General features: G+C 37.6%; 1 protein-coding gene across 1 annotated transcript in view; it reads right to left on the reverse strand.

Moving 5' to 3' along the window:
- RTN1 (reticulon 1) overlaps positions 1-24,879 on the reverse strand; it is a 310,482-nt gene that overhangs the window by 188,417 nt on the left and 97,186 nt on the right. The window contains exon 2 of the mRNA XM_043984702.1: positions 1,745-2,515. Coding sequence (XP_043840637.1) covers positions 1,745-2,515 — 771 coding nt within the window. The remainder of the gene's footprint in view (positions 1-1,744; positions 2,516-24,879) is intronic.

A 24,879-nucleotide genomic window follows, 5' to 3' on the forward strand; every position in this document is an offset into this window, starting at 1 on the left:
TTGGAGTGGTTTGCCATTTCCTTTTTCAACTCATTTTACAAATGAGGAAACAGAGGCATATTGGGGTTAAGTGACTTGCCTGGAGTCACATAGCTAGTAAATGTCTGCAGCCAGATTTGAACTCAGAAATTTGAGTTTTCCTGACTTCAGGCCCAGCGCTCTATCCACTGAACCACCTGGCTGCCCAGAAATCCCTCTACAATTTACCCTATAAGTGGTCATCCAACCTTCACTTGATGATCTCTTATTAAACAACTTACCCCTTGAGGCAGTCCATTACACTTTTGAATAACACTAATGAACTAAAGAAAAATTTTCTGTTGATCATGTGTAAATTTGCCTCTTTATATCTTCTACCCATTGGTGCTAGTTCTTTTCTTAGGGACAGGTATAATGAATCTAATCCCTCTTCCATGGACAGGTCTTCAAATATTTGAAGACAGCTATGATTCTGTGTCTGGAGGGCTAGAGTGTGATCTGTGCAAAATACTAACTGCTACTGCTACTTGAAGAAGGAAGAAAGGAAAAAAAAATTTATAAAACACCTTAACAAGTATCTCATTTGAACCTGTGTGCCATTTAGTTCTTGAGACTGGATTTGAACTCAGGTCTATCTTGACTCTAAGTTTAGTGCCCTATCCACTAATTTGCCAAGTTGCCTCAGGAGCTGTGTGACAAGTCAGACTTTCATCTTTCTCCCCAAAGATGCCCAGTTGCCATTTGTTATGACCAGCGGTGATCATTCCTCCTTGCCCCAAAATGAAAGGGGAAGGAGTTATTGATTGGGAATATGATGACTTATTTCAATTTCTCTTGACATATACCTGAGATATAGGAACTGATTATAAATTCTAAGCATACAAAAGTTCCAAAGGTCTCAGAAATCTAGATTAGTATTAAGATCTCTTGATCCTTGGTCCAGGATATTTGCTCATGCCAGCCTTTGTTGTTGCTTTACTGCAATTGCTGAGTTGAGCAAAGCAAGCTAGATGAAGAACTCTTAATCTGGAGTCTGTGAACTTTGAAAAAAGTACAGTTATTTCTATATAATCTAATTCTATGGATTTTGCTTTGTCCATTTAAAAAAGTGATTCTGAGAAGATGTCCATAGGTTTTATTAGCCTACCACAGGAGTCCATCACATACAAAAATGGTGAAGAAATCCTGACCTAGAAATATACATAGCAGCCCTCCCTGCCCTGAATGGCACATGTACATTTGAAGTTTAGCTTTTAACTGTCCATCCTCTGATTCTTCCCTCAAATAAAGAATAAAGCTTTTTATAAAGCAAAACAGGGAAGAAGTTGAAGCAAACTCCAGATCTCCTTCTTTGGTGTAACTGATGTGTTTCCCACTCCTTCATAGTTATATTAATAAAATTTGGTAAATTAAATATTATTTTAAACAAGAGTTTTTAATATAGCATTCCCAGACTTCTTGTCTTTGCAAAGATTTCAAGGGGTTTGTGAATTTTCTGTATATTTATATGTGTGTATATACAGATATGCATATACATATGTATATATATATATACATATCAGAGTATTTCACCATAATTGGTTTCCTTTGTAATCCTATATATTTTATTTTATGCATTTAAAAATATAATTCTGAGAAGTCCATAGGTTTTACCAGACTGCCTAAGGGGTCCGTAATACAACAAGTTTAAGAACCCTTGATTTAAAGGAATATTGTAAATTCCACTCACTGGTTTTCTTAAAGTAAGAACACCTATCCTTTTTACCTGTTGCAGAAGATGGTGGAGTCATTGACTCTGGGCTGTCATCCTCTGGTTCTGAGACAGTGACTGTTGGCACTGTTTCGTGACTTGATTTCAGACAAGTATCCTGCTTCTCTAGGGTTTTTTCTTGGGCAGAAGTCTCAGCAACTGGTTCGATCTCAGTCAGTGTAATTTTAACTGGAGCTGTAACCAGGGAGACACAGTGTTGATCCTCAGACAAATCATTTATATACGGTGCAAATGTTGACTCTTCCAATAAATGTTCTTTGGCCCCCTTTGCCTCCATAGGAGCCTGTATCTCAGGCTCAGAGGTACATTCTGACTTTATGGATGTTTCAACACATTCATTCTTAAAATCTGAGTCCTTGTTTTCCTGGCTTGATTCCCACGGTTCCTGGTATTTTATTTCCTCTGGCCTACTTATGTCAATGTATTTATAAGCTTCTGCTTTCATCTGGGCTAGGGGATCTGCTAAGGTTTTGTTCACGTCTGTACATTCTGCTGGAGTCATCTCTATTCCAGAATCAGAACTAAATAAACCGTGAGACTCCAATCCAGACGCATCTTGCAAGGAAGGGCCTCGTGCATTCAGCTCCTCAGTGCTCTCTAAACTGGTAGCATGACTGTCTTCCTTCTGAAGGATTCCAGTGAAATACATAGAATCCTGCTGGGATGAACAATTGACATCAGAAATCAAAGACGTATAAAAGGCTCCTTCTTCTTTTGCTGAAGCCGGAGAAGTATGATCTCTAGCATAAGGGTCATCTGCAACACCTACAAACCAAAACAACAGCAGTTAACAATAGCTGAGCAAATGAATTCATTCATTTTTGTTTCTTGGTATGCTAGGAATAGCTATGGTTCTGTGGTACCAGAATCTCAAAGGCTGTTCAGAATATTAGGCTATTTCTGGCTTTGGTCACTTCTGCAATGGATATGACAAATATTCTTCTGATCATAGGAAATCCTTAAATCTTTGTTGATTTAGCATGACAACTAAATCACATTTGGTGTTATGTAAAGTTATGTGTATCCAAAAAATCTGAGACTCCTTTGAGTCTGGGCTAGGTTAGAAGTAGAGACTTAGGGAACCCCTGGGTCATTTGGTAGGAGAAGAAAGATGTGCTCTTAAAGAAACCCCCTCCTCTTCTAAATTGCTAAAGGAAGAAGAAATAGAAAAGACCAAGTTGCCTAGTCAATCTTTGCTCCACATTTACTGCTTACGTTTATTTGTATCATCTGGTACCAAATCAGAGAAATTTAGAAGTTGGAAGGAGCTTCAGCAGTCACCCAGTTCAAGTGATACCAGATTAACAATCTCCTTTACAACAGCCCTGATGATCAGTTACCTTGCAATAATACTACTAATAATAATTATCATTTATATATCACTTACTATATGCAGGCTCTTTACAATTAATATCTCATTTGATTTTCACCTGAGACCTCAAGATAGGGAGCAACTCATTACCTACTTTGTCTATATTCTGAAATTAACCTTTGTAGTGTTCCCTTTTTCAATCGATGATTCATCACAACTGGCTCTACACCTTCCTGAATGAGGTTTTAACTGCTCTCTGTTGGCACCAGTGAAGCCTATAATATACTTGACCCTTTCTCAATTCCTGTTAATCTCAAAACTCTGTCCCCAAAACTCTGCCTCAGGTTACTATAATACAAAAGCTTCATCACCATAGAACTGCCTTCCTGAAAACATTTCTTCCCAAACACCAGATAAGTTTTCACCCTTCTAATGGAATAGGGGGCACCATCATGTATATAAATGGTCTGATCAAATCCCCAACTTTCAGATGGGTTTCTGGAGAATCAGTAGCCTGTGCTAGGTATTAGGAAAGGGTTAGAAATAACTTTGGCAAATTTTTGTGAGGAAAAGAATAAAATAAATATGAATGTAACTCTGGGAACTGTAGGGCATCTGGAAGGTATCAGTTCAGGCATTCATTACCTAACAATCCCCAAGTTCCTGCGGCTATGACTTTGAGGACTGTTGAAATGGACTTCGTGATTGGAATTTTGTTATGGACAGTATACATCATTCAAAAAGGAATCTAAAAAAGTATAGGAGTAGGTAGAGTTGCACTGTATATTAAGAAGATATAGGGAGTTGTGAAGTTGTCCAGCCATTCTGAGAGCCATTTAGAACTATGCCCAAAAAGCTATTAAACTGTGTATACCCTTTGACCTAGCAATGCCACTATCAATCAATAATCATTAATCAAAACATCAACAACGTTCCAGGCACTGTGCTAAGTGTTGGGGATATGAAAAGAGGCAAAAGATAGGCCCTGTCCTCAAGGAGCTTACAATCTAATGGAGAAAACAACATACAAACAAATGCATACAAAATAATAAGCTGTATACAGGATAAATAGAAAGTAATTAACAGAGGGGAGAGGTACTAGAATTAAGAGGAGTTGGGGAAGGCTTTCAGCAAAAGAAGGATGTCCGTTGGGACTTAAAGGAAGCCAGGAAAGTCATTAAGCAAAGCTGAGGAGGAATAGCATTCTGGGTCTTGGAGACAGCTAGAGAAAATGCCCAGAGCCGAAAGACAGTGCTCCTTGTTCATGAAACAAGCAGGAGGCCAATGTCACTGGACTGGACTAAGTCTGGAAAGGTAGGAAGGGGCAAAGTTATGAAAGGCATTTTATATTTGATTATGGAAGCAATGGGGGTGAGGGTCACTAAAGTTTATGGAAAGGGGCAGAGTGACATGGTTGGTCCTGCACTTTAGGAAAATAGCTTTAGTGGCTGAATGGAGGATGGATTAGAGTAGAGAGAGAATTTAGGTATGCAAACCTACCAGAAGCTATTACAGTCCTCCAAGTGTGAAATGATGGGGTCCTGCACTAGAGCAGTGGCCATGTCAGAGGAGAGAAGGGGCTATATACCAGAGATGTTACAAAGTCGAAATCGACAGGCCTTGGCAACAAACTGGATATGCGAGTTAGAGATGGTGAGGAATCCAAGACAACTCCTATGTTGTGAGTCTGAGGAACTGGGAGGGTGGTGTTTCCCTCTACAGTAATAGGGAAGGTATGTGGGGGTGGAACTAGGAAGAAAGATAATGAATTAAGTTTTGGACATGCTGAATTTAAGACATCTACTGGGTATCCAGTTTCTAATGTCTTAAAGGCACTTGGAGATGCAAGTTTGGAGGTCAGCAGAGAATTTGGGCCAGTATAGGTAGATTTGAGAATCATGTGTATAGAGATGATAATTAAATCATGATGATTTCACAAAATGAATTAGTATAGAGTGAGAAGAGGGTCCAGGTTAGAACCCTAAGGGACACCTTTGGTTAGAAGGCATCATCTATCAACCATGATAGATTTAGCTCTTCTCAGAAATACAATGATCCAAGACAATTCAAAAGGAATCTTGATGGAAAATGCTCTCCACATCCAGAAAAAAGAACTGTGAAATCTGAATTCAGATTGAACTATACTGTTTCTACTTTTTTGTGTGTTTTTTGTTTGTTTTTTGAGGTTTTTTTCCTTTTGTTCTGATTCTTCTTTCACAACATGACTAATGCAGAAATGTTTAATGTGATTGTACATGTATAACCTATGTCAGATTGCTTTCTGTCTTGGAGAGGGGGAGGGAGTGAGAAAAATTTGGAACTCAAAATGTTATAAAAAAAACAAATGTTGAAAACTATCTTTACATGTAAGAGGATACAGCAAAGAAGACAGAGAATGAATAGTCAGAGAGGTAGAAGGAAAATCAAGAGACAGTAGTATCCCAGAAACCTACAGAAAAGAGAGAATCAAGGAAGAGAGACTGAACAGTGTAAAAGCATATGGAGAGGGGCAGCTAGGTGGTGCAGTGGATAGAGCACCAGCCCTGGAGTCAGGAAGACCTGAGTTCAAATCCGGCCTCAGACACTTAACACTTACTAGCTGTGTTGTGACCCTGGGCAAGTCACTTAACTCCAATTGCCTCACCAAAAAAAAAAAAAGAAGCCTATGGAGAGATGAAGGAGAACAAGGATTGAAAGATGGTTATTAGATTTGTCAACTAATAGATTATTAGTACTATTGGAGAGAGCAGTTTCAGAGGAGTGATGAGGTCAGAAGCCAGATTGTAAGGGGTTAAAAAGAGAGTGAGAGGAAAGAAATAGGAGGTACCTATTATAGATTGTCTTTTGGAGGAATTTAGCTACAAAAGGCAAAAGAAATATAAAATCATAGTAAGCAGGGATAGGAAGATTAAATGCATTATCTTTCAGATTCACTGGAGGACAACCATACTAGTCTTCATCTCCTTTTGCTAATTCTCAAGGCTGAAAGGCAATATAGAGAATATGCTCTGGAATATTATCAGAAATTAACAACACTGTAAAGATTCTCACTAATTGGCCCTTACCCTGTAATGAAATCAAGGAATATCTCATGCTATTATGCTATTGGCCAGTCTCCCCTTTCTTAACCCTGAACCAGGAACTAATTGCTGTTGTTTGTACTTCATTCTCTAAGAGGACCATGACATCAGTGTGATGTCGTTCCTTGCACTGAATTAGATTTAAGTGAAGCAAGGCTGTGCAAGGGCACTAACCTCACTCTCTCCTCCAGAGCCATCTGCGTCCAATGGCTAAACATGTATCAGGATGACTGGAGATGTCCCCTGATGTTTTAAGGCAATTGGGTTTAAGTGCCTTACCCAGGGTTGTGCTGCAGCTAGTAAGTATCTGAGGTGAGATTTGAACTCAGGTCCTCCTGATTCCAGGGCCAGGGTTCTGTCCACTTTATCACCTCACTACCCCACCAGGAACTTACAGGTTTAGACAAAATAACTGTAATTTTTTAGCAGTATCAAGTAAAATAAAAGTGAATGTTAACCAAACCCACCCCATTTGATTCTGGTGTCTTCATTATTTTCATTTTTTTTAAATTACTGAATCAATTAGAACTGTGTGAGCAAGGCCTATATACCCTGAATCAATAAAACCTATCGTTTGAGAGATTTGGTCATGCCCTAAACACTGTGTATAAAAGAGATACCACTGAGGGCAGCTAGATGGCACAGTGGAAAAGCACCGGCCCTGGATTCAGGAGTACCTGAGTTCAAATCCGGCCTCAGACACTTAACACTTACTAGCTGTGTGACCCTGGGCAAGTCACTTAACCCCCATTGCCTCACTAAAAAAATAAATAAATAAAATAAAATAAAAAAAAGAGATACCACTGTCTCAGAATTGGGGAAGAAGACATTCTGTCTGAATTTAAGAGGTTGAATCAAGCATGGAGAAAAGGGAGGATTAAGCTGAGGGTGATATTGAGAAGAGTCCCTAGACTCTACAGGCATAAAAAAGAGGAGGATCCAGGTTGCAAAAAGTTTCAAGAAAAGATCAGCTCTTTCCCTAGAATTCCTATTTATCCATAGATACTAAATAATCTGCTGTTTCATTACTTAACTATTTCAGGTAAACTGAATTTTGCCTCAACCACAACAATGGCAGCAATTAACTGAAGACAGATGTAAATTTAAGGTTTGGCAGAGTATACAGTTTCTCTGCCTGTATATTAGTAATTGTTCCTCGGAATGTTTATGGCTGAACTAAAAACTTCGCATCTAAAGCAAACTCCCTAAAGTCGAACTAATTTTTATAATATGTTGCATGAAAATAAACATTAAAAAGTATAGAAATCTGTGATGAAAATTTCTCAGCATTATGCTGTAGAAAAAAAAAATTATGAAGAAACCATTGACTGTACTTTTACTTTTACCAATTGTCACAATTGCTAGTTCAACAAGGTTTCAACTCCTTTTACTCTCTGCTCTATGTTTACCTACCCCAAAAAGAACATAGAAGGAGGGAAAAGACCCATATGTACAAAAATATTTTTAAAAGTTCTTTTTGAGGTAGCAAAGGATTGGAAGTTGGGAGAGTATTGTGGTAAAAATTATTTGTGGTAAAGATTAATATTCCTGTTTTTAGCTAACTCATTTGGGAGGGGCCCCACCTGGCCCACCCCAGGTTACATATGCTACTGAGCTCAGAAAGGCAGCTTTTGAAGGACCTCCCCTTTTGGGGGAGGAGAGATTGAATGCTTGCTGAAGGGAGGCAGGCTGCTTCCGGAAGGTGAGGCATCTTCCGGAACTTGGGCTTTTTTCTGTTGGGCCCTTGCTCTGGCGGCACGCGTTCGTGCTCTCAGTGTGGCGACTGTGGTACAGGTGGCCCGCAAGCAACCTTAGACTGGCGGGCTGTTCAGGTGTTTGGTGAATTTAATTACGGAAAACCCTAATAGGCTAAGTTGAGAGTTAAGATCATTTCTCTGTATTTCTATTTTCCTATTTCCTTATCTTTGATTTTTATTAGTTTCACCTTTGTTGTTTAATTAATTCCCGAGTAATAAAATCTGATACTTTTGTGAACTAAAGCTTAAAGGTTCTTTTCTTATTGGCCTGGGAGAAATATCTAAAAAGAGCAGTTCGGAGGGGAGGTTAAACCTAAAAGGGTCCCTCATATTTCCGGTAACCCATTATTAAGGCGAGTCACCCAAATAATGCTCCATATATCAAATTTTGGCCCTCACAGAACCCATAAAAAGGGGACTGGCTGAACAAATTACAGTATATAAATGTGATGGAATATTAATATGCTGTAAGAAATGATGAAGGGGATGGTTTCAGAGAAACATGGGAAGGCTTGTATGAACTGATGCAGAATAAAGTGAGAAATATCAGGAGAATGATTTTACAAGAATGTTTTAAAAACAAAACTTTGAAAGCCTAGGAACTTTGATCAATGCAATGACCAACCAATCAGAGGACTGATAATGAAATACTATCCACTTCCTGATAGAGAGGTGCTGGACTCAGAGTACAGATTGAGACATATTTATTTGTGGACATGGCCAATGAGAAAATTTGTTTTAATTAATTTAAATAAAAGAAGAGATAGATGTTATTGGCAGAATGGTAAAGCACTTGTTTCCTACACAGTACTAACTCACAAGAAGGAATACATGTGCCAATATAAAGTAATTAAATTTGAATCAGCAAGAAAAGAAGACAATCACCATACATAGTTTTTTTAAAAAAAGACATAAAATAATATCATGCTTAGAGCTCCTACTTTTCACTACTTTCACCCCATGTCACATACTGGAAATAGCCAACATTTTACAGACTTGTGTTTCAGGGTATGCTTGAAGGAAGGTCTGCCAAGTGCCCCACATCAGTGACTTGGTATGAATCCCACATATGCCACAAGGGTTGGAAGACAGTGATTCTGCACAGTTATGTACAGAAGAAGAAGAAAACCTGGAGGAAGATGGGGAAAAGATGACAACACAGAATTGAATAGAAGAGAAGGAAGTCCTGGGGGCTCCTGGGGCCAAGGGCAAAGAGGGTTAGAAAACCAGTCAGGCTCAGTCCTTTCCCCACCGATTTTATTTTATTCTCCCACCAATAAAGAGGAGGCTGAATACACCCAGCCTCAGGGGTCTGTGCAGTAGTGGAAAGGAGAGGGAGAGAGGGGGAGAGAAAGAGAGAGAGAAAAAGAGAGAGAGAGAGAGAGAGAGAGAGAGAGAGAGAAGCTATTGGGAATACAAGAAAAAGAATGAAAAGCAAACATTCAAAGAGACCAAAAGCTGAATATACTCATAAAGACAGAAGAAAAAACTTAAATAGCTAGAAGAGCTCATGACATATAATAAAGTGAATATAATTAAAATTTAAACAACAAAAAGTTAATTTGCTGTTTTAAGTATATGCCAATGAAACAACCAAAGGGTTATTATGCAAAGTTTGGCAAAATAATTACAAAATTCACTAGGAGGAAGAAAAAACTTATAATACCAAGAGAAATAATGAAAAAGTTGGAGTGAAAGAGAATTGTACTTCTGAAGGACCTTGGAAAAAAATCAAAATAATTTGAGACTAGTTAAAAAATAGAAAAATATGTCAATGGAACAGGATCCAAGTCAAGAATAGACAAAGAAAAATGAGGAATGATTTAACTCAATAACTCAGTGTTTGATAAACCTCAAAACATAAATTATCTAGGAAAGAATTCCCTTTTTTGATAAGTGCCAAGAAAAAGGGAATGAATCATCAGTAACCTTGGGAGCAAATAACTACTCTAACTTAGGGACTGGAACAGAGAAAGTAAGGAAAGCTGGACATAGTCGGAGATACACTTTAAATTTTTGAAGAGCAAATTCCATTCTTCACAGAATGGATAGGTAGGGCCTTCTAGTCCTATAGTTTTCAAGTAAAGCCAACTGAATTGAAATGTGAAGGTCTTAGGAAAAAAATTATGAAGATACAAGCAGAACTTTCTAATTTGAAGGAAAGAGGGAAATTGGCTATAAAGACTGATTTGTATTTATATATAGGGAAAGCATATCTCTACATAAACATATGTATATATAAAATGTTTGTATATATGTTTGTGTATATCTGTGTATGTATATGTATATATGCACATATATGGTGGAAGCATATAACCTAGAAGCAAAAGTATAACTAAGGATGAATACAAAAGAATGGCATGGTACTATTAAAATTGAGGCAAGAAGACTAAGATCTTGGAATAAAATGACTTTGGTGGTGAATTCTAAGAACGATTTTTTTTAAAAGATTCTGGGTTTTTTATAATTATAAAGAACTGAATTCAAAGTAAGTGCCCATCAGCTGAAGAATGATTATGAATTGTGATACATAAATATTATAGAGCATTAATGTGCCATAACAAATGACAAATATGTTGAATACAGAGAAGCATGGAAATATTGCCATGATCTAATAAAGAATGAAGTCAGAAAAACAACATCCACAAAGACTATAATCATGAACTGGAAAGAACATCCACCGAAAAGCTATCAAAAGTGAATGCTGTAAAAGTATACATCACAAGCATAGCTCTAAATAAGAGATATAAAAAGATACCACCTACACACACACACACACACACACACACACACACACACACACACACGCACACACGCTCCATTATAGAGATAGGAGGGCCACAGGCATGCAACACTGCATATATTTTCAAACATTTTCAATGTATTGAACATTTTTGCTGATTTTTTTTTCTTTAAAATATTGTTATAAGGGATGGCTCTCTGGAAGGGAAATGATGAATGAAATTTTGGTGCTATAAAAGCAAAAGAAAAGAATTTTGATAGGACTACTATTGCTTCTTTAAGGTACAATGAGGACAAGAGGAAGATTAAAGAGTCAGAACCACTTCTTTTGTTGATTGAGAAGGCTAAAACAGATGAGAGTATTTTGAATCCAAGGTTCTCAATGAGAAGGCTAAACTATTCAACTCTTGTTTTGTTTCTTGTTTTTCTTCTAAGGTATATAATATTAGAACTCTGAAGGAAAACACAAATATCAGGGAGCGGGAACCCAAGACAAGTCAGAAGACAAACAGGCAGCATTTAGCAGTCTTTAGTGTGTTTAAGTCACTCAGCTCTAATACTAAAAGAACTGGCTGGTATTATTGTTGAGCTGTTATTGTTAATGTTATTGTGATCTTGAAAAGATCTTGGAAAAAGGGCAAATGTACCATTTTCATAAAAGGTGAAGAGGAAAGAGTCTGCAAACTATAGGCCAATGATATTGAATTCTATTGGTGGAAAATTTTGAAAATATATTAGTAAGTGCATCTGTTCATGTTCAGAAAGAACGGCAAGAATCACTCAAATTTTGCATGACTTCAATATGCTACATTAACCTCATCATTTCTTTATTTGACAGTATAACCAGGCTTTTATACCAGGGGAAGAGTATATATATATGGTGGACCTAAGCTTTTAGTGAAAACATTTCACAGAGTCTCTCATTTTATGTTTGGGGATAAGAGCAAAAGATGTAGGCAACACAAGAGATCTGCGCTTAGCTCTCTGCTGTTGAATGTTTTCATTGGTGACTTGGATGAAGGAATAGATGGCAAGCTTATCAAATCTCCAGATGACACAAAGCCTGGAATGATAATTAAACATATTGGATGAGTCTGGATCAAAATTTAAAAAAAGATGCTGACAGGTCAAAATGATGGGCCAAATTGAGCAAGTTGACATTTAATAAGAATAAGTGTAAAGTTCTACATTTGGATTTTAAATCTTTATAAATACAAGATGGGAGAGGTCTGGCTAGACAGCAGTTCCTGTAAAAATGATCTGCAAATTCAGTATGAGTCAACAGTGTGCACCAGCAGCCAAAAAAGCTCCTTCTATCCCCTACTGCATTTATTGAACAGTGTTCAAAAAAGGATAGGTAACAGCTCTGCTTTATTCTGCCCTGATCAATCTACACCTGTAATAGCATGTTCCCTTCTGGGCACCAGATTTCAAGAAAGTTCTAGATAAACTGGAACATGTCCAGAAGAGTTTGATCAGGATGGTGAGAAGATAAAGTAATGTGCTATATGAGAATGAATTGAAGGACTGAGGATAAGAAATAAAAGACATGAGGGAAGGGGTGGGGGGGGGGAAATGATAGCTATCTGCAAGTATTTTCAGAGTTATCATGAGGAAGAGGGATTAGAATGATTTTGCTTGGTCCCAGAGAGTAGCAGTGGTGGAAGTCAAAGAGAGGTAGATTTAGAATAGGCAGAAGTGAAAATTTCCTAACAGAGCTATATGAAAGTGAAATCAGTTCCTTTAAGAGAATGGATTATAAGTACAAGACTGGTTTATAATGGATTATAAGTACAAGACTGGTTGTCTTCAAACAGGCAGAAGGACTGCTTGTTGGGCATTATATCAAGGGTCCTCTTGGTCAAGCACATACATGTTTGATGAGATGGCTTCTAAGAGACCTTTTGACTCTGAGGAGATTCTGTGAGAACCCTCCTCAAATCTATGGGCAAGTGAAAAAAAAGACATAGGTTAGAGTGGGGAGTGATTTTAGAGACCATGTAATTAAATTCCTTTTTTTTTTTTTTACAGATTAGCCTCAAGGGTGTCAAGTGATTTGCCCCCATGCTCACAGAGATAGGAAGCCTCTGGAGATGGAATTTGAACCTAAGACCCCTGACTCCAGAATTCTCTCTACTGTAAGCTTCCTCTTCCCTGCTCCCAATACATGTTTTGAGATAATCAAAATGATGAACAACAGTTATTGGAACATGTGTCAAGGAAGAAAAGGGATGCCATTAGGTCAGAAATACATTAAACAAACATACTAGCTTCTGCTGAGTCTAATTTCTCCTGGTTGGATCTTATCAGTCTCCACCCCACTAAACTGCCAGGATAGCAATGTTACAACCTGTTTTTGCTTTTTAAAAATTTCTTCTTCTTAGGCTTCTCTTCTTCCCAGTGCTTAACACAGTGCTTGGCATATAGTAAGCACATGTTGAATGAATGACTGATCGAATGAAAAACTATGAGTAACTATAAGATTCTAGGGCAAATCCCAAATCTGGGGGCAGCTAGGTGGCACAGTGGATAAAGCACTGGCCCTGGATTCAGGAAGACCTGAGTTCATATCTGGCCTCAGACACTTGACACTTACTAGCTATGTGACCCTGGGCAAGTCACTTAACCCTCATTGACCCACCCCACCCCCCAAAAAGATTCTAGGGCAAATCCCAAATTTAAATGTACCATTCTTTTAAATTGTAAGGAAATTTCAGGATTTGACATGAAGTAGAGTGTAGGATATAAGAGAATGTGTTGTCCACAATAGCCTGTCAGGAAGACTTGAGTTCAAATCAAGCCTCAGACATTTCCTAGCTGCACAATCCTGGGCTTGCCCCAGTTTCCTCATCTGTAAAATGGGGATATTAATAGCACCTACCTCCCCCACCCCCCCACCAAGATTGATATGAGGATGAAATGAGATAATATTTCTAAAATGTTTGACACAATGCCTGGCACATAGTAGGTGCTACACAAATGATAGCTATCATCATCATCATTATTATTTATTATCCAATATAAGCCTCTGCTACCTTGTTTATTTATTTATTTATTTATTTTTTTGGTGAGGCAATTGGGGCTAAGTGACTTGCCCAAGGTCACAGAGCTAGTAAGTGTCAAGTGTCTGAGGCCAGATTTGAACTCAGGTCCTCCTGACTCCAGGGCAGGTGCTCTATCCACTATGCCACCTAGCTGCCCCTGCTACCTTATTATTTACTCTGAAATGAATAGTAAGAGAATGTCAAGAAGAGAAGAACTGAAGAAATAGATTAAAAACTGCCTGAATAAAAAAAAAAAACACTATCACATCACAGTTTGCTGTTTTTTAGGTTATCTGTTCTTTTGAATTCCAGGGATGCCAAAATAGGTAGGAAAAAATGCGGAGTATCAAGACTTGGAGTCGCTGATGAGACTGGAGTTAAAGGTCAGCATCAAAGAACAAAATACTTCAGACTTCCCTTTTGATGGATGGCAGGAGATTAAGTAAAGGTTAGTCTGTGCTGCTTACCCCAGAAGACTCCTATTCATCCTCTCTGAAACACAGTCTCTCATCTCTATCAGGAAATCAGCTGACTCATGGTACCCTAGGTTTTCTACTATGCATGTGACAGCATTCTATGAGTTGGAGATGACTAGAGAGACTGATGTGAATGATATATAGGACACGCTCTGGAAACCTCTGCATTGTATTAAAAAATCCACTTAAGTATTTAAATTAACTCAGTTAATTTTAAGGTTTTCAAAGTGCTATGTAAATGTTATCTTATTTGTTCCTCTTAACAACCCTGGGAAGTAGGTGCTATTATTATCTCCATGTTACAGATGAGGAAACTGAGGCACAGAGGTTAAATGACTTGCCCAGGGTCACACAGCTAGTAAGTGTCTGAAGCCAAATTTTAATTCTGATCTCCCTGACTCCAAGTCTAGCACTCTATCTACTATACCTAGCTGCCTCTGGGCAGGACACACTATATTATTGTAAAGAAAGACAGGCATATCCATTCCCCATCACTTTCCATCTATTTAACTGGTACAATTAGATAGATAAGTGAGAGAGTGACCCTGAACTTTCTTGTGAGCAAAAGGTTGGTACTGTGTTTAAGGTAAAAATGTGAGTAATTTTTTTCTCCCTTTACATCCTCAAAGCTGATTTGCTGGAGTAGTGAGTTTATTAGATAGACCTACCAAATGAATATTGAAGAAGAGGTGAGTCAGCATTTTTTTCCTCTCATGAAGAGCCAAAGCATGAATAGCTTGTAGGGTTTTCACTTCAATGGACAATTCATTAGTGGAAAAACCTGTTTTGACAGACAAGTCATTCTCTAGTTTCACTGATGGCTCCTAACTTGAGGTCAACCAATGGTGCTCAGTGCTAAGCAAAAAAAAAGAAAAAAAAAAACAACTCATCACAAGTTTCAGTGCTAGAAAAACAATACAAAAAAAAAGTTCTGATGGATTTTTAGTGTAAGATTAAAAAAAAGTAAGGCCAGGGGGTAATTACTTTATAGATCAGTTTTCTTTTAAAAAGAACAAATCACATAACATTGTGTAGCTATTATCTACCTATTAACATTATTGGTTGGATTTTCTGCCCTGCTCTCACAGTTGAGAGGGGGCAGTTTATGAAAACAAACAAAAAAAAAAAACAGAATCAGAGACTTTTAGAGTTAGAAAGGACATGGGAAATCAAACAATTCCAATCCTTCATTTTATAGATAATGGAACCTGAAAGGTAGGTGGTGGCATAGACCTATCTATAATCCTGGCTGCTGGCAGGATCTCTTGAGTATAAGAGTTCTGAACTGCAAGAGGGCTAAAGCTGATTGGATATTCAAAGTGTTAGGCACCAATATGGTAAACCTCATTGGTGAAGGGTCTTCATATTACCTAAAGAGAAGGAAACCAGCCCAGGTTGAAAAACACAAAGCAGACAAAAGCTTCTGAGCCAATAAATATCGGATTGGGCCAATGAATAGTTACTAAATTTCCATTCTGGGATAAATAGGAAGACCTGGAGGGAAAGGAAGGAAAGGGAAGACAAGGCAAGGCAAGGGAAGGGAAGGAATACAGAGATACAAAGAACCACACAGGAAGTTGAAATGAAGACAGGATTAGAACATACAATATGAAGTCTGCATAAAGTGAATGTCTGGCATAACTCTTTTGTTTGTTTTTTTTTAAGTTAAGAGGGAACCTTTATGATGCATGTTCTCAGATATAAAAACCATAATGAGTGCTTCATTTTCTATGTAGGGGAAAATAATCTCTTACTTGCTTTCACTGACACTTTCAATTTTAGAATAAATTCTGGCAAAAGTATGCACTCTAACTTTCTGTTTACCTCTTTCTTATGCCTTTATAGGCAATGTCATTAAATTCTGTTTATTTTTTATTCATGATATCTTTTTCATTCTTCCACTCTTTTTCATGCAACTGCCACTGTTGGTGTCCACGATAGTGAGAGGAAAGTTCAAAAATTTGGAGAGTTTCGGGATGGGTGAGAGCAGATAATAAGCAAAGTTTCCATGGGTACAAAAAGATCAAAAGGGTGTATGTATTTTAAGTCAGAGGTTATATTTCACCATAATTATAGCAGATTAATATTTCATGCGATCTGATAAACTGATAAGTGCATGTGTGCATATGTGCCTGTATGTGTGTATGTGCATAGCAAAGAGCTGGAAAATGCTTTCATTTTGAAACTAAATTAATGTTAGCTAACATTTTATTTTTACATAGAACATTTTCACATATTTCTACTCTGATGTACCAACAGAATTGGGTTCTCTAAGATTATGTAACACACTGAAAACTTGAGTAGCTTCAGCCACACTTGTAAATCTTAACACAGTTCAAGCAACATACTATATCTAGCTTCTAAGAATCACCTAGCTAAGTATAAAAAGGCTGACCACTAAGTGATCACTTTTTGGCCATGACAACCCACAAAACATAATGTAAAAACTACAAAATAGCCTTCTAGCTGGTTGGGTCCCCATTCACTTCCACCATGACAGAGGCAATATAAAGACAGAGAGAATGCTAAGAATTTCCTAGTTTGGGGGCCATCTATAAGCATTAACTGAACTGTTGTTCTAAATGTGGGATCCTTACCAGTGAGTGGACATCTTATTTGAGGAACTGAATTCTATCAATCATGACATCCTTACTCTAAAGGAAACCAGAAAACAAAACAAAACAAAATACAGCTAAATGGCAGATGTCTCACTGGCTCCCCTTGGAGAAGCAAATAAAAGTGAGCAGAGTTGATTTTGTTGTCTCCAAAGGCAACAAGAAATGTCATTTCATCTTTATCATCTTATCTTGCAGCTCTCACAATGAGTAAGATGATAATTGTAAATTATGCACCAATATCAATTGAAAAGGATGACATGGAGGAAGAATTCTATAAAGAGCTTAATAAAATTAAATCACTATATATTTTACTATTCTGTTCTTTAACACAATAGAGGACAGTAAAATATGTGAGAAAATAAGAAGCAGGAATAAGAAATAAGAGACCAAAGTCTTTTAAACCATACAGAACCCTTACATATATGTACAAAGAATGCTTATTTCCAGACGAGAGTCAAGAGGCATTAGACATGGAGACCACTGAATAAAATTACACTCACAAAAGAGAGATTATATCAACAGATGGGAAACCACTGGTTACTAATGTGACTCATTATTTAATCCCCCTTTTGGTACAGTCAGAAACTTTTTAAGCTGAGGGTTAATGAATAAGTCAATCAACCAACCAGTATTTCTTAGGTGCCTACTGAGTGCTAGGCACTCAGCATGCAAAAACAACACTGAGAAAATCATTACCCTCAGGAATCTTACATTCTATTAGGGGAAAACAACATCTTCACAGATGAGTAAATACAAAACAAATATATCATAAAATATAGATTTGGGGTTTGTTTTATTGTTGTGTTTAGGTTTGGCTTTTTGGAGAGCTTGAGGGCACCAACAACTAGTGGAATCAAAAAAGGTTCTCTGATATTTTGGCCATGACAACCTACAAAACACAACACAAAAAATATAAAATGACTGCCCAGCAGGTGTGGCCCCCACCTACACTAAACGTGAATAGAAACAGAAAGGATGAAGAGGTTTCTACCTCTTACAGGAGAGGAAAAGGGAGATTATTGAGCAAAGCCATGAATAGAGCCAGAGGTTCCAAGAGGCAGAAGAGAGAGAGACTTCTGGGCATGAATGCCAGCCTGTGAAAAAGCAAGGAGGTAGCAATTGTAATTAATGTTGAGAGGGAGGCTATTTTGGCTTCATTATAGAATGTAAGAGGGATGGTAATGTGTAATCAGCCTGGATCCAGACTATGAAATGACATCAAAATTCTTATTTTATCCTAAGGGCAATGAGAAGTCATTGAAGCTTCTTGATTAAAAGAATAACATGGCCAGATATGGCTTAACAGATCAATAAAACATGGGTTAGAAAATAGAGATACTGGATCCCAAGAGACCAATTAGTAGATTACTACAATAGTGTAGGAGAAAGGTGAAAAAAAGTCTGGGGGTGGGGGGAGCTAGGTGGTGAAGTGGATAAAGCACCGGCCCTGGATTCAGGAGGACGTGAGTTCAAATCAGGCCTCAGACACTTGTCACTTATTAGCTGTGTGGCCCTGGGCAAGTCACTTAACTCCCATTGCCCCACAAGAATTAAATAAACAAATAAATAAATATAAGTGTGTACTAGAATAATCATGGTGTATAAATAATAATGATTAATAAATCAACAACAAATAAAATAAATAATATTGATATAGCTTCCACTATGTGCCAGACACTATGCTAAGTGCTTTTAAACTATTACATCACTTGGTCTTCACAATAACCTCAGGAGGAGGTGCTATTAATATCTCTATTATACAGATGAGGAAACTGAGGTCAATCAAATTGCCCAGGGTCACACAGGCCAGTAAGTGTCTGAGGGTGGATCTGAAGTCGGGCCTTACTGACTCTTGTTCTGGCAACAAGAAAGGGAGAAGTGTAAATGAGGAGGAGGTACACTCGAAAAGCTTTGCACTTTAGGGGATAAGAGTGAAGAGCTGAGGATGCCTTTGGGGTTGTAAACCTGAGCAAGTGGAAGAATTAAGGTAACTGACAAAAATAGGACAGGTAAGAGGAGTGGTTTTAGAGCAGAATTCCTCAAACCCTAGGGTGGAGGATGTGGGGAGATGGTGAAAGGAAGAAACACAAAACAATGGCTGAAATTATCTCATATTTGCAAGAACAATTCACATGCACATATAGCCTCTTTTTTTTCAGTGAAAACAGTCCAAAGTCAATGAAAATGAGACTAACACAGCAGATTCATCCCAACTGATTGTGAATGCGTTGCAAAAAATATTAAATATGTGTGCACAGCAACACAAGATGGGCTTATGGCAAATCTTGACATGAGTGCAATTTGCCACCATCACAATCAGTAAACATAGTCTCTGAATAAAAATGAGTTGTGGGTTTCTGCTGTGCCTATGGCATTTGGATAAGAGGGTATACATCTGAAGTTAAAGGTACTATAATAATTATTCTATTTCTCAACATTATTTTATTTTAAGTATAATAAATTAATGAATGTTTCCTCAAATTGCACGTTTAATAAAATTGAAATAACTCGAGAACATTTATATTCATTTTAAATTTTTCAACATGAAACCTAATTCTAATTGTCTTACATTTTTATTATCTCTAGGTTTTTTTTTAAAAGGACTAATATCTATTCAAAGGAGTCAATGATAATGTCAAGGTTGAAAATCTAGTTTCCCTGGGGAAAAATAGGGAGGGGAGTATGTTTAGAGAGAAAGATTATGAACTCTATTCTGCACAACCTGAATTTTAGAAGACTTTGATATACTCGGGGTAAATTAGTCCTATAAGCAGTTAGAGGAGAAGTAAAACTGAAGCTCAGGAGAGAGAAGGGGGTTAGATTTGGAAATTACAGGCATAGAGACGATAGTACAAACAGTGGAAGTTGAGGAAGATCATTTAGAGTGGGAGAGGAGTACAAAGGAAAAAAGAGGACAGGACAGGACTGGACCGGACATGAGATGACAGGAAACAATAGGACAGAAGAGGACACCAGAATCCTGAGGTATACTCAAGTATAGGGAGTAGGGAATGGCTGATTATCCTGCAGAGGAAACTGAGAAGCATAAGTCACACAAGCAAGAGAACCATGACAAAACAGTGGCATGAAATCCCAGAGAGGGCAAGAGTATCATGAAGGAAGTAGTGGCAAACACTGAAGAGATTAAGAAGGACTGAGATAGGGGGCAGCTAGGTGGCACAGCTGATAAAGCACCAACCCTGGATTCAGGAGGACCTGAGTTTAAATCTGGCTTCAGACACTTGACATTTAGTGACTGTGTGACTCTGGGCAAGTCACTTAATCCTAATTGCCCTGCCCTCCCCCACCCCAAAAAAAGGACTGAGATAAAACCACTCAATTTAATATAGATTAGAGGTTACTTTGGAAAACAAATAGGTCAAATGTTGGAAATAGGGGCCAGATAACAAAGTGCTGAGAAGTGAATGGGAGGAAAATAAAAACCAATACCAAACCAAACCAACCAACCAAACAACAACAACAACAAAAAAAAACAATAAAGAGAACACATAGCATGTAATTAACTTGACTTATTTAAATAAGCCATTGATGAAAAATGAGAAATAGATAAAAGCAGAGACATAGAAACAATTGCTATTTCCTGAAAAAGTTTAACCAATGTAAATCATTTACCACTGAAAAATCATAGGATCATAGATTACGATCTGGAAGGGGCCATAGAAACCACTGAATGCTAACCCATCACTTTACAAATTTGTCTCCTATCTTATCCACTAGGTAGATTCTCATGCCAAAATAAACTATTAACTGCCTTATCCAACAAACATTTGATCTTCCCAACAAACATTTGATCTTCCCGACAAGCAGAAAAAGATGATAGCCAAGGACAAAATTGGTTTAGAATGTAACTCATCTGTTAAATCTTAAGACAGAAGGATGGTAAGAAACTTAAATTTGCTTGGATAAAAGTTATGAAAGGCAATACAAATTCTGGGAAATGGCCTGCAGCCTTCTGGTCCTCTGAGCAGGAACTCAACAGGTAACCATGAATCCAACCCAATTTTACAGAAATGGAAGCCTACGGGTTCTCTGAGAGGGATGTGCCAGGGAGGCCTCCACCCAGTGCAATCTCATAGGACCAAAAGTATATAAAAATCTTTGAGTGGGAACTTGGCAATGGGGCCTGAACCCAGCCTGATGAGAAAGGAATGCATGACTCACTCTAGGTTGAACAAAAATCTGTACTAGCAAAATGGCACCATTAGAAGTAAACCCTTATCAAAGGAAATCTTATTATTAGTCTTACTTAAGGAAGAGAAGGATCTCATCTTTCTCTTTCTAAGGGACTCAGAAGTACTAAGGAGTCCTTGTCCTTGTATAGTAATCTGATCCTTCCTCCTTAGGTTCAGTAGAAAGACAAGGAGGAAGCTGTTAGGCATAATTCCAGAGGTGTCAGAGGACCATATGACCATAGGATTGGAAACTAAATTAGCAGTGGCTAATTCTGAGCTCTTCCTGTAGTATGGTTTTCTTCTTTTATCCTTTAGTCTTCCCTGAATACTATCAACAGGGAAAATATCCACAACAACATCTAAAGTATTTTGTGGGTTTGGGGTCACATCAGAGAAAAAGAACAATTTCCATACATTTTGTTTCATAAACAACTTCTGTAGCCAATGTTGCTAGCAGTCAGTTTGTTGATATAGCTCTTTATTCAACATGCAGTCAGTCTTATTCTCTCTTCTTTTTCACCAATCTCACAGGGCTATAAGCCTATGGGTATTTTGATTAAATATGGTCCAGAGACTCAGAAACCAGCCCAATCTCACAAGGCCTAAATCATGAAGGTGCCAGAGCAGGCATACACCACAAGAAGGAGAAGCTGGTACAAGCTCCAGTAATTAGGGCTTAAAGCCAGCAGTATCTTGGTCTTGGCCCGACAGAATAGAAATGGAAAACATAGCTAGCCCCCATAGGTCACTGATCAGGGAGAGAGGATAGGACAGTATATGCCTCAGGGCATTTGGAGCCACAGTAAGAGATAGGGCTAACTCAAATATAAAGCATACATAGTACTGGAGATCTTCCAGAAAGCCCAAGACCAGCATGATCCATCACATCCTACTGGAAGCTGCCAAGGACATTGTAGCAGACAATGAACCGACTCATAGATGGGAATTAAGTAAAAATAAGTAAATATAGAAGAGCTGAATCCAGTACTCCCACTAGCCCAATAGAAGAAGAGACATAAACAAGGGCTGTGGCAGAAGGCAAGTGTTGGCCCCATCCACCCAGTCCCCAACCGTAGGGATGATGGCATCCAGAATACAGAGGGGATAGTAATAGACAATTCCTACCCACCTATCTAAGAATATGGGAGAAGGTAGAGCTTCAGACTTAGCACAAAGTTCCAATCTAGAAACTGAGCCAAAGGATATGAAAAGGATGTGAAAAAACAGAAGAAAGAACTTTACATAAAGAAGAAATATGGATCAAGACAAGCTCAAAAGGTTAAACCTGAAGACAGTAACTCCACAACTAAAGAAGAGTTCCAGAGAAAGAACAACATGTCCACAAATATTGAAAGAGTGACTGAGAGAGAAAAAAAAGAAGAGGAAAAAAATGAAATTAGATGCTCTTGAGGAAAAAAATGGTAGGAAAATAAATAGCTTAATACCGAAAGTAGAAAACCTTATCCAAGTCAGAGACTTTCTCTCAAAAAATAGAATGGCAAATAGCACTTGATTCCATAAGACAACAAGAAATATTACAAGTCAAAAGATTAAAAAATGAAGAGTATGAATGGTGTCAACTATGAGGGAGAGTGATCTGAAAAAACACATTGAAAAATACTTTAAGAATCATTAGACTTGGAGGCAGCTAGTGGTGCAGAGGATAAAGTACTGGCCCTGGATTCAGGAGGATCTGAGTTTAAATCCGGCCTCAGACACTTGACACTTATGAGCTGTGTGACCCTGGGCAAGTCACTTAACCTTCATTGCCCTGCCCCCCAAAAATAAACATTGGAGGGGGCAGCTAGGTGGCGCAGTGGATAAAGCACTGGCCCTGGATTCAGGAGGACCTGAGTTCAAATCTGGCCTCACACACTTGACATTTACTAGCTGTGTGACCTTGGGCAAGTCACTTAACCCCCACTGCCTTGCAAAAAACAAACAAACAAAAATAAACATTGGAAATCTATACGTAAAAAGTTAGCATAGAAATACATTAAAGTCAACAGCAAAACTGGTTGGAACAAGGAGATGGGAGAAGAGAAGGAAAGTAGGAGGATAAAATTGGGAAGGAAAAAGTAACAAAACAAATAAAGGGTGACTAAAAACTAAGAACTTATAAGAATCAGTGACTGTGGTTTGATCTAGATAAAGAGTGGAAGGACAGAGATATGGGAGCAGATCAATTCAATGATAAATCACTGATAACATTCTCTTTCACCACTTATTTCTTTTTTTATAAAGATGAGAAAAAAAAGTAAAAGATAATTTAATGGCAGATAGAGTACTGGCCCGGGAATAAAAAGGACCCGAGTTCAAATCTGGTTTAGAAACTTGATACTTATGAGCTGTGTGACCCTGGGCAAATCACTTAACCACCAACTGTCTCACCAAAAAAATATATAATTTAATGGAGGAAAAGAAAAAGGTTTTGACTAAATAACATGAATGAAATTATAATTAAAGGGAAATAGCTAACTAGGAAAAAAGTTTTTACAGCAAATTCCTCTGATAAATGTCAGCTATCCAAAATATGTACAGAATTTATTATATATGATATTCCTCATTAGATAAATATAAATAGTTTTCAAAGGAAGAAAGGTAAGGTGTCAGCAAACATATGAAAGATATACTATAAATCATTCCTAAGAATAATGAAAATTAAAGCAACTTTGATATACCACCTCAGATCCATCAAATTGGCAAAGATTACAAAAAAGAAAATTATAGTTCTTACAGGACCTGCAGGAGGACAGGTACATTAATGAATTCTCTGAGAGAGCAATGAAGTTGTTCAACCATTCTGGAAAGTAATTTGGAATGATACTCAAAATGTCAATAAGCTATGCTTACAAACCCTTTTACCTAGTGATACTACTGCTACTCAAAGAGATTAAAGAAAGAGGGAAAGGATCCATATGTACAAAAAATATTTACAGCAGCATTTTAATTGTAGCAAATAACTAGAAATAAAATGGGTGGCTATCAAACAGGGAGTAGATGAATAAATTATGGCATATTAATATAACAGAATATTATTATACTATAAGAACAATAAGGGACAAAAAGGACAGATTCAGAGAAACTTGCAAGAACTTATATGAACTGATAGAGAGTGAAATGAGCAGACCCCAGAGAACAATTTATGTAACATCTACAGCATTGTAAAGGCAATAATTGTGAAAGACTTAAGGTCTATGATCAATGCAGTGACCAATAATGACTCCAGAAGACTGTAAATAAATCATTCTTGGGGCAGCTAGGTGGCGTAGTGGAGCACCGGCACTTACTAGCTGTGTGACCCTGGGCAAGTCACTTAACCCTCACTGCCCCTGCTCTTCCCCCCAAAAAAGACTACAGATAAGAAGGCTGAATTTGCAGTTTAGAACTTACACATAGAATGAGAAGTTACAAAATGGAAGTGTGATGATGGAATGTTTACTCTTAGAACTACTGTGTCAAGCACAGTTTGGTAGTGGAGAAGGAGTACAACCTCAATCTATAAACAAGCCAGTGTTGTTGTTGTTTTTAGGATAGACTCTTTTCCAGATCCTATAACCATAGATAGTACTATTTGAGGCCTCTTTACTCTGAGACAGAGATAGATGTGAACTCTCAAAATCACTACCTCTCCAGTGATTGCATAGGCAGATTTCACTGACACAAGGAATTCAATATCTTATGTATCTTTTTCTAAATTTGTAGTTTACCAAAATGACAAGTGATATTTTTCTCAAGCTAAATAACTTTTGAATAACATGAATGTCTAAATCAGCAGTTCTCAAATGTTTTTGGTCTCAAGACTCTTTCAGCAAGTTAAAAATCACTGAGTACTTTGTTACCTATCAATATTGACTATATTATAAATTAAAAGTGTTAAAATTATAAAACATCTATTTATTAATTC

The sequence above is a fragment of the Dromiciops gliroides genome, chromosome 2 (assembly GCF_019393635.1).
Source record: "Dromiciops gliroides isolate mDroGli1 chromosome 2, mDroGli1.pri, whole genome shotgun sequence".
Lineage (NCBI taxonomy): Eukaryota > Metazoa > Chordata > Mammalia > Microbiotheria > Microbiotheriidae > Dromiciops > Dromiciops gliroides.